The sequence below is a fragment of the Salvelinus alpinus genome, chromosome 1 (assembly GCF_045679555.1).
Source record: "Salvelinus alpinus chromosome 1, SLU_Salpinus.1, whole genome shotgun sequence".
Lineage (NCBI taxonomy): Eukaryota > Metazoa > Chordata > Actinopteri > Salmoniformes > Salmonidae > Salvelinus > Salvelinus alpinus.
In genome coordinates, this window is record NC_092086.1 from 40,761,666 (window position 1) to 40,777,765 (window position 16,100).

General features: G+C 43.5%; 1 protein-coding gene across 2 annotated transcripts; it reads right to left on the reverse strand.

Annotated features, from left to right (window-relative positions):
* Window positions 1-1,731: 1,731 nt before the first annotated feature.
* Window positions 1,732-7,253, reverse strand: LOC139532505 (probable ATP-dependent RNA helicase DDX5). 2 transcript variants are annotated; one of them, XM_071330324.1, is made up of 13 exons: window positions 7,045-7,253; window positions 6,087-6,264; window positions 5,818-5,914; window positions 5,565-5,698; window positions 5,393-5,458; window positions 5,171-5,312; window positions 4,934-5,094; window positions 4,679-4,851; window positions 4,481-4,591; window positions 4,339-4,400; window positions 4,199-4,258; window positions 2,706-2,937; window positions 1,732-2,491 (listed from the first exon to the last, which is right to left on the reverse strand). In XM_071330324.1, the coding sequence occupies exons 1-13, from the start codon at window positions 7,083-7,085 to the stop codon at window positions 2,464-2,466; spliced, it is 1,485 nt and encodes a 494-aa protein (XP_071186425.1). In that variant the 5' UTR covers window positions 7,086-7,253; the 3' UTR covers window positions 1,732-2,463. The 2 variants fall into 2 exon arrangements, with proteins under 2 accessions (XP_071186425.1, XP_071186344.1); XM_071330243.1 differs by having other exon boundaries at window positions 2,719-2,937; window positions 7,045-7,217.
* Window positions 7,254-16,100: the final 8,847 nt, after the last annotated feature.

A 16,100-nucleotide genomic window follows, 5' to 3' on the forward strand; every position in this document is an offset into this window, starting at 1 on the left:
CATGAATGGATGCAGAAGAACATAATACTTGTGTCTGTGGTTCACTGTGGCCTGTTTCTTGGGACAGGACCTCAAAACCTGCCACTGTTGGATTATTTCTCACTGCTGGATCATGAGAAAGCACCAGTCATGAGAGGCGAGGCTGCAGCAAACAAGGAAAGATAAATAAATATAACCAGCTTTCGTAGGCTACTAACAAAGGAAAAAGCAGGCAGTATTTACAGTTAACATGCCAAACATACACTATATACACAAAAGTATGTGGACACCCCTTCAAATTAGTGGATTCGGCTATTTCAGCCACACTTGTTGCTGACAGGTGTATAAAATCGAGCAGACATGCATGCAATCTCCATAGACATACATTGGCAGTAGCCTTACTGAAGAGCTCAGTGACGTTCAAGGTGGCACCATCATAGGATATATTTTTTTACATTTATTTAACCTTCATTTGACTAGGCAAGTCAGTTGAGAACAAATCCTTATTTACAATGACGGCAAACACTGGCCAAACCCGGACGACGCTGGGACAATTGTGCACCGCCCTTTGGGACTCTCAATCACAGCCGGTTGTGACAGACTGGACTTGAACCAGGGTGTCTGTAGTGCCGCCTCTAGCACTGAGATGCAGTGCCTTAGGCCGCTGCGCCACTCAGGAGCCCGACTGGCCTGCACAGAGCCCTGACCTCAACCCCATTGAACACTTTTGGGATGAATTGGAACACCGACTGCGAGCCAGGCCTAATCACCCAACATCAGTGCCCAACTCCACTAATACTCTAGTGGAGGTATGGAAGCAAATCCCCACAGCAATAGTCAAACATCTAGTGGAAAGCCTTCCTAGAAGAGTGGAGGCTGTTATAGCAGCAAAGGGGAAGCAACTCCATATTAATTGCCAGGATTTTGGAATGAGATGTTCAAAGAGAAGGTGTCCACATACTTTTGGTCATGTAATGTACTTTAGGGCCATTCAGATCATGGCTGTGAAAATATGTACCGCTCACCCTCAAGCCATCTAGAAGAAACTGAATTAATGAGTTCCGTGCTCTTCTCCAGCAGGGTCAGACATCACAATAGTCACTATCTGCTTGCATTTTTTGCCATCTACAATGGATACAGTACAAGGTGTCAAAACATGTTAAATACAGTTTGAGCTGTGTTGAGCATTAGATTTATCATGTGTCACTCCACCCAAACAATTCCCTGCCAACACCTGTGGGAAGACAGACAGGGCCAACCAGTTACCCAACCCTCACCAGCTTGCTAAGAGGGATGGGAGAGGGTTTCATGTGCTGCTCAGTAAAAGCAGGCAGAGAAACATGTTTTACATAAGGCACATCAATAGGCTGACAATGTTAGTCACAATTATACAAGGGGTGTTCTATTGCGCTGCAACATGAGGCCAATGAGATTCCCCAGAACTCCTTGTAATCTACAAAAAAATTATTAACTCGAGGAAGCCTATAAATCAAAGTATACCAGTAGATTGATTTTGCATAACTGCAAGCCCCAACCCACAGTATTAACATGAGCGCTACATAGTCAAGCGTATTATGCAACCGTAAGCATTCACTAATTTAAGCTATTGACCATGTGCCTATATCCTAGACTAAATATTTATTCCATACTGCTCCTGAGAATTCATCCATTTACCTGTTGAGGCAAAGTTGAACAGACTCACATTTACTGAAAACCATGTAATGGTGTAAAAGAATACAAGACAACAAGATATGTATTTTTGGTTTTTAATCGAAAGGCCATGCAGTGCCTCCCAGTTAAGATCTTAACATATCACTTTAAATGGTACAGGTGGGACAAAACAATACATTTGCAATTAACTAGTACAAAATAAGACTAAACATCACTGAGGAATGTAACAAATTAAATAAGTAAAAGAAAGCAAAACTGTGCGCCATCACTATTGCTGCGCTGCAGGACCCCCCCCCACAGGGACTTGAGGTTCAAAAATTGGTTGAACCCTGTTGTGTAAAAAATTAAACAGTACAATTTTGGATAGAGTATAGGACTAAACAAGACAAAAAAGCAATAAGTTACCATCTTTACTTTAATGTGCATGTTTACTGTGGGAATTGAGGGGGCATTGGGTAAGGCACCATGGGCTGTGGTGCTTGTTGCTGTGTGAAGGGGAACTGTTGATGGCTCATGCCACTCTGTGCACCGCCCTGGTTGGCACTAAACTGTGGGGCCTGGAAGTTCTGCGTTGGGAACGCCCCGGCCTGGCTGGCACCATAGTTTGACTGGCCGTTGGTGCCGTAGCCGCCACCAAAACCATTGCCGCTTTTGTCAAAGCCACTTGCCCCATAGCCTCCGCTCTGTGAATTTGTGCCAAAGACCTTCTTTGGTCCACTGTCAAAACCTCTATCATTTTCCCTGTCCCTAAAGCTACTGAAGTCACGCCTGCCCCCGGAGGAGTACCTGTCCCGGCGGTCATCCCTAAATCCACTACCACCTCTGCCTCCCCTTGAATGACCTGAAAGGAAAAACAAGAACAAATTAGAATGGACTTTCATGCTAGTTTGAGTGATATGAAATGGGTACATGGGAAAACACTGTAGGGGGTAAATAAATGGCTAACACAAAAATGAATCAAGATCCCATAGCTTTGACTGTGCCAAACCAATCCACGTCAACAAAAAAAGGGGGGGAAAAATGGCTGCAGCTGAACCACAGTTCCTGTATCTCACCAATTAGATTTACCTCCTCTGTCCGCCATCTGGAGGAGTTTAGGGTTGATGGCCTGGTTGGCCTCACGGAGCACAGCAACGAGGTCGCTGGCCTGCCTCATGTTGTTGGGGGTGAAGAAGGTGTAGGCTGTGCCAGTCTTTTGGCTCCGGGCAGTTCTGCCGATGCGGTGGATATAGTCCTCAGAGTTGTTGGGGTAGTCAAAGTTGATGACAAATTTCACGTCTTCAACATCTGTAGGATGTGTTGCAGTGTGGCAAAAAAAAAAAAAAGAGCGCACAAAGATGCACACCACAACAGCCAGAGCAAAAGACCAAAGTTAGTACAACCAGTCACTGGATGTAGCTGGTTCTTCCACTAGGCTGGAAAGAATAGCATTAGATAACTCCAGAAAGACTAAATCCGTGAGGATACTACGGTGGGAAGAGAGAAACGATGCACACTCCAAATGCTTCCAATCCAGAACCCCTCAATTCCCAACAGCCCCCACCCCTAAACAAGGATCAGAAGTCTTACCATAAAGGAGTATGCATTCACTAGTCCATTCCCATTGCAGAAAACTCCCCACACAATGCCAAGTGACTGCGGGGTGCTTCTACACAGTAAGGCCACTATGCGCACTGTTGCCTCCTCATGTGCCAAAACTAGGACCTTATGGTGATAACGAAGGCCCTTTCTTCCCACACACTCATAAGAAGCTCGCTATAAAGGCCACACTGCAACGTCTTGCCAAGACCATAAACAATTGGGGAAAGCTAAAAATGGAGCCACTTACTCCGGTGACCCATAACAAAAGTACCCCCAGTCTCATCAAGGCGAGATATTCCCAGAACCAGTGTTCACGTGATCAAATGTCTCTCGTTGGCAGGTCTCGACATGACTTGAAACGCAGGTGAGGGAGGAGTGCGAGGTTGGATTTTGTCCCCAGCCAACTGACATGACCCACTGACACTAAGCGCCAGTAGCCATATCATTACAGAGGTGAACGTGTAATTGGACTTACAACTGCTCTCAAAACAGAAGTTTAGGAAACTGCCACATTTGTCACACATGCTTTGAGAAAAGCGACACCTTCCAGAATTCGATGACTTGCAATACAATGCCCAAACCGACATGCAAGACATGGAAACAGCAGAGCCTGGTGGAGTCATGAGCTTGGGTGTGAAGCAGTCCAAACCGATGCCAGAGAACAGCTGCATTTACAGGGGTGCGGCAGCTAACCCTCATTTAGGCCCCCCTTTTGGGCAGCCCAGCGTGATATTCAGCACTCAGGCCCCGCCACCTCTGTATGTGACTGGGTGATGTCCCAGTCAGGACACCTCCAAGAGTCCTCCTTCCCCCTCTGGAGACCTGGGCGTGTCATGCCAAGGCCCTGCCTCAAAAGACCGCTCCTTCAGATAGGGGAGAAACTCAGAAGGCAGAAGAGTTACAGAAAGAAACACTTTCTTTCAGAAAAAAAGTTGGTACAGGGGACCAAGGACAGAATGAAACTAACCTAGACCCCTGGAGGCGACGTCTGTGGCAATGAGAATTGGCGCCTTTCCGAACTTGAACTCTGAAAAAGGAAAAGGATAGAAATTGATAGCTGGCCATAAGAGGCTGTTTCATAATAAATTGTTCTTGTGATAAACTCACCATTGAGCACCCAGTCCCTCTCCTGCTGGCTCTTGTCTCCATGGATGCCCATTGCTGGCCAACTAAAAGGAACAAGAGTCAATTGAGTCCAGAAACACACGTGTACCTTGAGTTTAAAGAACGAAGTATGGATGCCACTTACCCATCCCGCCTCATCCTCCTAGTGATCTCGTCACATCTCCTCTTGGTCTCTGTAAAGATGATGGTTTTGTTCTCCTTCTCACTCATGATCTCCTCTAGTAGGCGGAGGAGTCTGAAAGGGAAGAATTCAATTAGTGACTTGACAAGCATGTAAGTCATATTTTCCACCCATTACATATACAGATATGACAGGACTCACTTGTCTTCTTTCTCGCCATCATTGCAAACATCCACAATCTGCAAGATGTTGTGGTTGGCACTCAGCTGCAGAGCACCCACATTGATCTGGACGTAGTCCTTCAGGAAGTCCTCTGCCAGCTGGCGCACCTCTTTGGGCCAGGTGGCACTCCACATCAGTGTCTGTCGGTCAGGCTGGAGAGAAGGAACATGTCAGAATTTCCCTTGATGACTGTACCAAGTGAGATCAGTAGACTAACACATCAACAGAACTCACTCTGATTTGGTCCACAATTTTTCGGATTTGTGGTTCGAAACCCATGTCGAGCATTCGGTCAGCCTCATCCAGGACCAGGTAAGTGCATCTGCGCATGTTGGTCTTTCCTGCCTCCAGGAAGTCAATAAGCCTGCCAGGTGTGGCAATGCAAATCTCCACACCTATAATAAACAACCTTGAGCACCAAATTCCATTGATTCAAATCAGCCAAATGCGTAGAGCAGTTGTGGAACTTACCTCTATCCAGGTCACGGAGCTGTGGCCCTTTGGGCGCACCCCCATAAACACAGACAGACTTCAGGCGAGAAGCTCTGCCATACTCTGCTGCCACCTGCTGGACCTGCTGAGCCAGCTCACGGGTCGGGGCAAGCACTAAGCACTGAAAGAAAGATTGGACCATAAATCCATGTTGGGTGGATGAGACATTAGATACAAGTCTGAATATCCATGGGTACTTACAATAGGGCCATCTCCACGTTCCAGGAAAGGCTGGTGATTAATGTGCACGATTGCTGGCAACAAGTACTGCAGGGAAAAAATTATGACATTGCATTACAGTATAAAGGACTATCGGTCCTCGTAATTTATGAGTTGTTGGAATAGTCCAGGCTAATATTCTCACAACACTTACCGAGAGAGTTTTCCCAGAGCCTGTCTGTGCAATACCAACCATGTCCTTGCCACTCAATGCCAGTGGCCAACCCTGTGCTTGGATCGGTGTTGGTTCTGACCAGCCTGCTTTGTTAATGACATCCATCACATAGGCTGCAAGGGGAAGCAGAAAGAGTACATGAATACATGAAAACTAGCCCAGATTGAAGATGAGTCTGGATCAGAAATAAATATTTCAACTGAATGTGTCAGATATTAATGGATGTGCCTACTTGGAAAACTGGCTTCATGGAACTTCATAATTGGATTAGGGCAGTCCCTCCCCTTCACAGTAACCGCTTTAGTACTTCTGTACTGTGCAACCTCTTGCTGCAATGAAAACATGGAGACTCAGATCAATTGGCATGGCAATGCAGAAGACAACTACACCAAACGGCCATTGGGGAAAAAAGGAACATGTGCAAGAACGCATGCCAATGGCCATTACGTAACATTTACAGTAAATCAGCTGCATCTGGATTTTGACCACTAGAAAACATACCGGAGATCTCCGAGTAACATCGGGGTGCTCTTGGTAAAAGTTCTTGTCAAATTTAGAGAGCTCGTCAAGGTTCCAGTGCTTCTTGCGCAGTCTATCGCCGGGATTACCAAACTTCCCCCCACCACCTCCTCCTCCTCCTCTTCCACCGCCTCCAAAACGAGGTGGTCCGCTGCCATAACTGGGGAAGAGAATGGTCTAATGTTAGTCACGCCAACCAATGTAAAAGAGATTAAGTTACCAGTGGATATACTCGCTTGAGTAAACGCCAATCAGAGATTTCAATTTTAGATTTAACTGAAAATTGTTTAGTGAGAACTAGCAGTCAGCGTGTAACTACAATTTTCCCCAACTTCAATACAATGCATAAGTTACTGCCAGCCTTTTAAGTTAAACAAACTAGAAGAAATGCTTGGCTTATTGGACTCTGTCACGTTAAAACAGCCATCTTCAATATATATCCAGCAGAGGAACAATGGGGGAAAAAAACCGGCCGGCATTTTGTATCCGCATTCAATAATGCCACATGGCGTACAAATACATTTAGTCGGCTAGCTTGCCGGTTATCGGACACATACTGTATGAAGAAGCACAACGTTAATGTTAAGATTAACGTTAAGAAAATGCGATAACGTAAATTAGAAAATTACAACCCCTGACTTAGTGTTTCGTATTTTAATTAGCAGGCCTCCAGCTAAGAATTATCGGATTCAGGTCAGGCCTCTTGCTAGTTTCATGACGAAACGAGGCCTTTAAAAACGTTGGTCCCTTCTGATTCTGAATACTTAACGAGCAAAAAATGTCGATATTAACTTTAAATGGAAACTACGACAATCTAATTAAGAAAAATATATATATTTACCTAGCTAGCTACCGTGATCCAGTGCGTCATGTCAGCCATTTCTGACGAGACAACACGAGGTGTTAAATTCGTCTAAAATTCATTCATTCAGACACTTACCCTCTATCTCTACCACGATCTCTGTCGGAAAATCCAGGCATCTTGTAAACAAAGTGTATAAATAAAAACGATAAATAAACTACGCCTGAAAATCCGATCTCAAACGCGAACTGCCGTGATGATGCTGAAATGCCGGTGAATTAAAAGAAGAGATTCGGCTTTTATTGCATGAGGAAGTGTCACGCTCGGACTGAGTGAAGTATTAATCCGCCGTGAACTGACTACACCGCAGCACATTGCATAACGTCACATTCAAAGCTATTTGGAAGGAACACGTGCATATTTTGCGTCTATGTTCCGAAAATGGTGTGAAACGTATGAGCTAATTTGTCGCAATGTGTTTATAATGTTAAAGGCGCCTTATAGATAAAGTATCTGTATCCCATATGAACATCCATTATATTAAAAAAAAGGTTTTGAACAAATTCTATTCCAAATTAAATCTCCAATACGACAGAATGCTATTGTGCACAACATGTGGCATTTAGCTAGTTATTAGTATTATTGTCAATTTATCACAATAACCACGTTTCCATCCAGTTTTATACGAGTAAATTCATACCGTATTAACAGCTGTGATATAAATGCCGACTGTGTGTCCGTACAATTATTTATGAGAGAAATTCACGCAACGATATGGTATGACTCGGGAAACCATTCAGTTTATTGGGCTACATATGAAATAAATTATTATGAACTTCACAGGTTGGTAAAAGTGCACGGTGATCTTGATGCTCCTTTCCAATAAATATTGAGGGTCTAATTCTGGTGACATGATGATCGATGCTTGACTGCCGTTTGACAAATAAACAAATTCTCGCTCTTAGGTGTATCAGAGCGATATATTTAGACATAGAAACAAATTCTCGCTCTTAGGTGTATCAGAGCGATATATTTAGACATAGCTCTCTGGGTGTATCACTTGGGATTATTTAATGAAACCTGTTGGCGAAAGCATATGTACAAAAAAAAGAAACAGTTGTGATCCGGTTGCTTTCCTTTTACCATAAGTGACGTCAGAGCTCAAAGAAAGCACATAAAGTTAAAAAAAAAAAAAAAAAAATGGCTAGACGGCAGTCTCAAACTAGTGCAGTTGATTTGCAGGAAAATCTCCCTAAAATTTGAATTCTGCTGATTACTTTAGCGTAAAAGATGGTAGACCTAAAGCCACTTAATCAGGTCATGTTTTTAATGAATAATAGACTGTAAAGGGTTTTTGAAAATTGGAAAAGCTACTCTGTAATGTGAAAATGTTGATTTACAGTAAAAAGTCCCTAACCTCCGAACTTGTTAGTGTAGTTCTGGGTCAGTTGTCGATATTCTTTTTCACTAAAATGCCTTTAATAGACTACTGCCGTTTATTACAGTGCCTCCCGAAAGTATTCACCAATGGTGACTTTAAAACAGTTACTGAGTTTAATGGTTGTGATCGAAAACTGAGGATTGACCAACAACATTGTAGTTACTAATTATTATTATGAAAAGAAGGAATCCACAGTGAAAAGAAGGAATCCAGTACAGAATACAAATATTCGGAAACCTTCATCCTGTTTGCAATAAGGCACTAAAGTAAAACTTCAAAAAAAGTGGCAAAGAAATTAACTTTTTGTCAAATCAAATGTATTTATATAGCCCTTCTTACATCAGCTGATATCTCAAAGTGCTGTACAGCAACCCAGCCTAAAACCCCAAACAGCAAGCAATGCAGGTGTAGAAGCACGGTGGCTAGGAAAAACTCCCTAGAAAGGCCAAAACCTAGGAAGAAACCTAGAGAGGAACCAGGCTATGAGGGGTGGCCAGTCCTCTTCTGGCTGTGCCGGGTGGAGATTATAACAGAACATGGCCAAGATGTTCAAATGTTCATAAATGACCAGCATGGTCAAATAATAATAATCACAGTAGTTGTCGAGGGTGCAGCAAGTCAGCACCTCAGGAGTAAATGTCAGTTGGCCGATCATTAAGAGTATCTCTACCGCTCCTGCTGTCTCTAGAGAGTTGAAAACAGCAGGTCTGGGACAGGTAGCACGTCCGGTGAACAGGTCACGGTTCCATAGCCGCAGGCAGAACAGTTGAAACTGGAGCAGCAGCACGGCCAGGTGGACTGGGGACAGCAAGGAGTCATCATGCCAGGTAGTCCTGAGGCATGGTCCTAGGGCTCAGGTCCTCCGAGAGAGAGAAAGAGAGAATTAGAGAGAGCATACTTAAATTCACACAGGACACCGGATAAGACAGGAGAAGTACTCCAGATATAACAAACTGACTCTAGCCCCCCGACACATAAACTACAGGGGTCAGGAAACACTGGGGCCCCATCCGATGATACCCCCGGACAGGGCCAAACAGGAAGGATATAACCCCACCCACTTTGCCAAAGCACAGCCCCCACACCACTAGAGGGATCTTCAACCACCAACTTACCATCCTGAGACAAGGCCGAGTATAGCCCACAAAGATCTCCGCCACGGCACAACCCAAGGGGGGGCGCCAACCCAGACAGGAAGATCACGTCAGTGACTCAACCCACTCAAGTGACGCACCCCTCCTAGGGACGGCATGAAAGAGCACCAGTAAGCCAGTGACTCAGCCCCTGTAATAGGGTTAGAGGCAGAGAATCCCAGTGGAAAGAGGGGAACCGGCCAGGCAGAGACAGCAAGGGCGGTTCGTTGCTCCAGAGTCTTTCCGTTCACCTTCACACTCCTGGGCCAGACTACACTCAATCATATGACCCACTGAAGAGATGAGTCTTCAGTAAAGACTTAAAGGTTGAGACCGAGTCTGCGTCTCTCACATGGGTAGGCAGACCATTCCATAAAAATGGAGCTCTATAGGAGAAAGCCCTGCCTCCAGCTGTTTGCTTAGAAATTCTAGGGACATTTAGGAGGCCTGCGTCTTGTGACCGTAGCGTACGTGTAGGTATGTACGGCAGGACCAAATCGGAAATATAGGTAGGAGCAAGCCCATGTAATGCTTTGTAGGTTAGCAATAAAACCTTGAAATCAGCCCTTGCCTTAACAGGAAGCCAGTGTAGGAAGGCTAGCACTGGAGTAATATGATAAAAAAAATTGGTTCTGGTCAGGATTCTAGCAGCCGTATTTAGCACTAACTGAAGTTTATTTAGTGCTTTATCCGGGTAGCCGGAAAGTAGAGCATTGCAGTAGTCTAACCTAGAAGTAACAAAAGCATGGATTAATTTTTCTGCATCATTTTTGGACAGAAAGTTGTCCTGAATACAAGCATTATGTTTGTGGCAAATCAAACAAATCCCATTTCTATCACAGCCAGTAAACTCTGTAACTGTTTTAAAATAAGCATTGGCCTCATGGTGAAATCTCTGAGTGGTTTCCTTCCTCTCCGGCAACTGAGGGTGCATTGATACACCATCCAAAGGAATATTCAGTGTCTGCTTTTTATATTTTCACCTATCTACCAATAGGTGCTCTTATTTGTGAGGCATTGGAAAATCTCCCTGGTCTTTGTGGTTTAATCTGTACTGAAATGCATGTATGTTTGGGGTACAGAGATGGGTTAGTCATTCAAAAACCATGTTAACTACTGTTATTTGACACAGAGTGAGTCGATGCAATGTATTATGTGACTTGCTAAGCACATATTTACTCCTGAACTTATTTGGGGTTGCCATAACAAATAATTATTGGCTCCAAACATTTCAGCTTTTCATTTGTAAAAATGTCTACAAACAAAATTGCACTTTGACATTATGGGTAATTGTGTGTAGATCAGTAACACAAAATCTAAATTGGATCCATTTTAAATTCAGTCTGTAACACAACAACATGTGGAAAAAGTCAAAGGGTGTGAATACTTTCCGAAGGCACTGTATGTGATCAAGTTTAATATGCAGAGTGGTGTACCACTGCTTGGATCTACGAAATAACATCAATGTCAAGGTTGGCTGTAGGCTACCACAGAAACAATCTGTTTAGGCCTATACAGTCCATCACACTACCAAAATTACCTTATGTATACCCATTCCTTTGTCTGAGCAAATAGATACTGATTCCCCAAGCCCCCTCCCATCACCACCTTTCCCCATCATCATTGATGAAAGCACTTCAGTTCACGCCTCTGCTGCTCAGGACATGCCAGACTCATTCTAATTCAAATAAATGCTCAAATTAAATGGAAAGCTCCCACTTTGTCAAGATTTAAAAGCTGGTTAAAGGATGACAAAACACACTAGTGTGCTATAATACTTCATCTTCAATGAAACACGGCCCTAAACTAACCTGTTTATTGTATCATGGTAATCTAATAAATGTAGTATTGAAATAACAGCCGTTACTCCAGATTTTTTTTTTTTTTTACATTTCCTGCTCTTATACTGTATGTAAAATGACCAATGTCATCTTTCTCATTTCCAAAGTAACCCTTCTCGTATCCCCTTTCCTGATTCGAAGTCAGAGACACATTAGCAGACAACACTCTTCATGTACTACGCTATTCTAAATTACAGTTGCTAAGGAAAATAACCTCTCCCTCAACGTCAACAGAACGAAGGAACTGATCGTGGAATTACCCTCCAGCGGGTGATGAAGACAGCCCGGTACATCACTGGGAACGTGCTTACACCCATCCAGGAATTACTCGAAACGGTGCCCGAGGAAGGCACGCTGCATCATCAAGGACGCACAGATCCCAACCACGAGCTGTTCTCTCCCTTACCGTCAGACCGTATCGGAGCATTAGGTTTGATACCAACAGGCTCAGAGACAGTTTCTATCTACAAGCCATCAGACTGCTGAACACTTGAACTAGACTGATCACCTACTGATTCTCTGCACCGTAGCACACATCACAACTGCTGCTACCAGGCTCTTATAATACTGCTCAATTTATACACTTGCAATTTATACACATCCCTGAGTCAAAACTTTGTAGAAGCACTTTTGGTGGCACTTACAGCTTTGAGTCGTCGTAGGTATGTCTCTATCAGCTTTGCACATCTGGATTTGGGGATTTTCTCCCATTCTTCCTTGCAGATTTTCTCAAGTATTGTTAAGTTAGATGGGGAGTGGCGGTGAACAGCAATCTTCAAGTCTTTCCACAGATTTTCAATGGGATTCAAGTCAGGGCTTTGGCTGCCACTGATGGACTTTCACATTCTTGTTCGGAAGCCATTCCAGAGTTGCTTTGGCTGTATGCTTGTGGCCTTTGTCATTTTAGAACGTAAATCATTGCCTCAGTCTAAGGTCATTTAGACTCTGAAGAAGGTACTCAACAAGGATTTTCCTGTATTTTGCTCCATTCATTGTTCGCTCTATCCTTACAGGTTGGCAGGCAGCCTAGTGGTTAGAGCGTTGGACTTGTAACCGTAAGGTTGCAAGATTGAATCCCCAAGCTGACAAGGTAAAAATCTGTTGTTCTGCCCCTGAACAAGGCAGTTAACCCACTGTTCCTAGGCCGTCATTGAAAATAATAATTTGTACTTAACTGACTTGCCTAGATAAATAAAGGTAAAAAAAATAATAATCTCCCAATCCCTGCTGTTAAAAAGCATCCCCATAGCATGATAATGCCACCACCATGCTTCACGGTAGGGATGGTGTTAGATCGGTGTTGAGCTGTACCTGGTTCTCTAGACATAGCACTTTCCATTCAGGCCAAAAAGTTAAATTCTTGTCTCATCAGACTATAGAATATTTTGCCTTACGCTCTCAGAATCTTTCATGTGCCTTTTTTCAAACTCCAGGCATGCTGTCATGTCCCTTTTTATAATATAATATACTGTAAATAATATATACTGAACAAAAATATAAACACAAGATGCAAAGTGTTGGTTCCATGTTTCATGAGCTGAAATAAATAATATTCCCCAACATTTTCCATATGCACAAAAAGCTTATTTCTCTCAAATTTTGTGCACAAATTTGTTTACATCCTTGTTAGTGATCATTTCTCCTTTGCCAAGATAATCCATCCACCTGACAGGTGTGGCATATCACGAAACTGATTAAACAGCATGATTATTACACAGGTGCACCTTGTGCTGGGGACAATAAAAGGCCACTAAAATGTACAGTTTTGTCACACAACACAATGCCACAGATGTCTAAACTTTTGAGGGAGCGTGCAATTGGCATGCTGACTGCAGGAATGTCCAACAGAGCTGTTGCCAGAGAAATTAATGTTAATTTCTCTACCATAAGTTAACCCACTGGCCACAGGTGAACTCCAATCAAGTTGTAGTGACGTCAATGATGATCAAAGGAAATTGAATGCACAGGAGCTCAATTTGGACTGTCATAACAAAGGGATCTGAATACTTATGTAAATGAAATATTTCCATATGAAATTTTCACATTAACCAAAATTTCCCAAAACATGTTTTCACTTTGTCATTATGGGATATTGTGTGTAGATGGGTGAAAAATATTTAATCAATTTTGAAATCAGGCTGTAACAAAAAAATGTGGAATTAGTCAAGGGGTATGAATACTTTCTGAAGGCACTGTATTCTCCCTAAAGATTGGAAAGCTGCCGCGGTCATCCCCCTCTTCAAAGGGGGTGACACCCTAGACGCAAACTGTTACAGATCTATATCCATCCTGCCCTGCTTATCTAAAGTTTTCGAAAGCCAAGTTAATAAACGGATCACTGACCATTTCGAATCCCACCGTACCTTCTCCGCTGTGCAATCCGGTTTCCGAGCCGGTCACGGGTGCACCTCAGCGACTCAAGGTACTAAACGATATCACAACCGCCATCGATAAAAGACAGTACTGTGCAGCCGTCTTCATCGACCTGGCCAAGGCTTTTGACTCTGTCAATCACCGTATTCTTATCGGCACTCAATAGCCTTGGTTTTTCCAATGACTGCCTCGCCTGGTTCACCAACTACTTTGCAGACAGAGTTCAGTGTGTCAAATCGGAGGGCATGTTGTCCGGACCTCTGGCACTCTCTATGGGGGTACCACAGGGTTAAATTCTCGGGCCGACTCTTTTCTCTGTATATATCAATGATGTCGCTCTTGCTGCGGGCGATTCCTTGATCCACCTCTACGCAGACGATACCATTCTGTATACTTCTGGCCTTTCTTTGGACACTGTGCTAACTAACCTCCAAACGAGCTTCAATGCCATACAACACTCCTTCCGTGGCCTCCAACTGCTCTTAAACGCTAATAAAACCAAATTAATGCTTTTCAACCGTTCGCTGCCTGCACCCGCCTGCCCAACTAGCATCACCACCCTGGACGGTTCCGACCTAGCATATGTGGACAACTATAAATACCTAGGTGTCTGGTTAGACTGTAAACTCTCCTTCCAGACTCATATTAAACATCTCCAATCCAAAATCAAATCTAGAATCGGCTTTCTATTTCGCAACAAAGCCTCCTTCAATCACGCCGCCTTGTAAAACTGACTATCCTACCGATCCTCGACTTAGGCGATGTCATCTACAAAATAGCTTCCAATACGCTACTCAGCAAACTGGATGCAGTCTATCACAGATGCCATCAGTTTTGTTACAAAATCACCTTATACCACCCACCACTGCGACCTGTATGCTCTAGTCGGCTGGCCCTTGCTACATATTCGTCGCCAGACCCACTGGCTCCAGGTCATCTATAAGTCTATGCTAGGTAAAGCTCCGCCTTATCTCAGTTCACTGGTCACGATAACAACACCCACCCGTAGCACTCGTTCCAGCAGGTATATCTCACTGATCATCCCCAAAGCCAACACCTAATTTGGCCGCCTTTCCTTCCAGTTCTCTGCTGCCAGTGACTGGAACGAATTGCAAAAATTGCTGAAGTTGGAGACTTTTATTTCCCTCACCAACTTTAAACATCAGCTATCTGAGCAGCTAACCGATCGCTGCAGCTGTACATAGTCCATCTGTAAATAGCCCACCCAATCTACCTACCTCATCCCCATACTGTTTTTATTTTATTTACTTTTCTGCTCTTTTGCACACCAGTATTTCTACTTGCACATCATCATCTGCTCATTTATCACTCCAGTGTTAATCTTCTAAATTGCAATTATTCGCTCCTATGGCATATTTATTGCCTACCTCCTCATGCCTTTTGCACACTGTATATAGACTCTTTTTTCCCAACTGTGTCATTGACTTGTTTATTGTGTTATTGGCTTGTTTATTGTTTACTCCATGTGTAACTCTGTGTTGTTGTCTGTGTCACACTGCTTTGCTTTATCTTGGCCAGGTCGCAGTTGTAAATGAGAACTTGTTCTCAACTAGCCTACCTGGTTAAATAAAGGTTAAATAAAAAAAAATATATAAAAAAGTCACAGCTCATTCTATTAATATACTGTCTATACACACCATTATGTACATATACACTACATGATCAAAAGTATGTGAACAACTGCTCGTCGGACATCTCATTCCAAAATTATGGGCATTAATATGGAGTTGGTCCCTCCTTTGCTGCTATAACAGCCTCCACTCTTCTGGGAAGGCTTTCCACAAGATGTTGAAACATTGCTGCTGGGACTTGCTTCCATTAAGCCACAAGAGCATTAGTGATGTCGGGCACTAATGTTGGGCGATTAGGCCTGGCTCGCAGTCGGCGTTCCAATTCATCCCAAAGGTGTTAGATGAGGTTGAAGTCAGGGCTCTGTGCAGACCAGTCAAGTTCTCCCACACTGATCTCGACAAACCCTTTCTGTATGAACATCGCTTTGTGCACAGGAGCATTGTCATGCTGAAACAGGAAAGGGCCTTCCCAAAACTGTTATCACAAAGTTGGAAGCACAGAATCGTCTAGAATGTCATTGTATGCTGTAGCGTTAAGATTTCCCTTCACTGGAACTAAGGGGCCTAGCCCAAACCACGAAAACAGCCCCAAACCATTATTCCTCCCCCACCAAACTTTACAGTTGGCATGTGTACTCGACCAATAACATTTGATTTGTGGAGTTATATCAGATGCAACCCAAAATACCCAGACTAAAATTCAATAGAAAAAAATTCAAGTGTTTGTCTTCACAATAGCGAAATTCAGCCCAAATCCTTTGAAAGCCCCCCAAAACCTCTCACATACACAGACAAAACACAAGGCACGGCCACA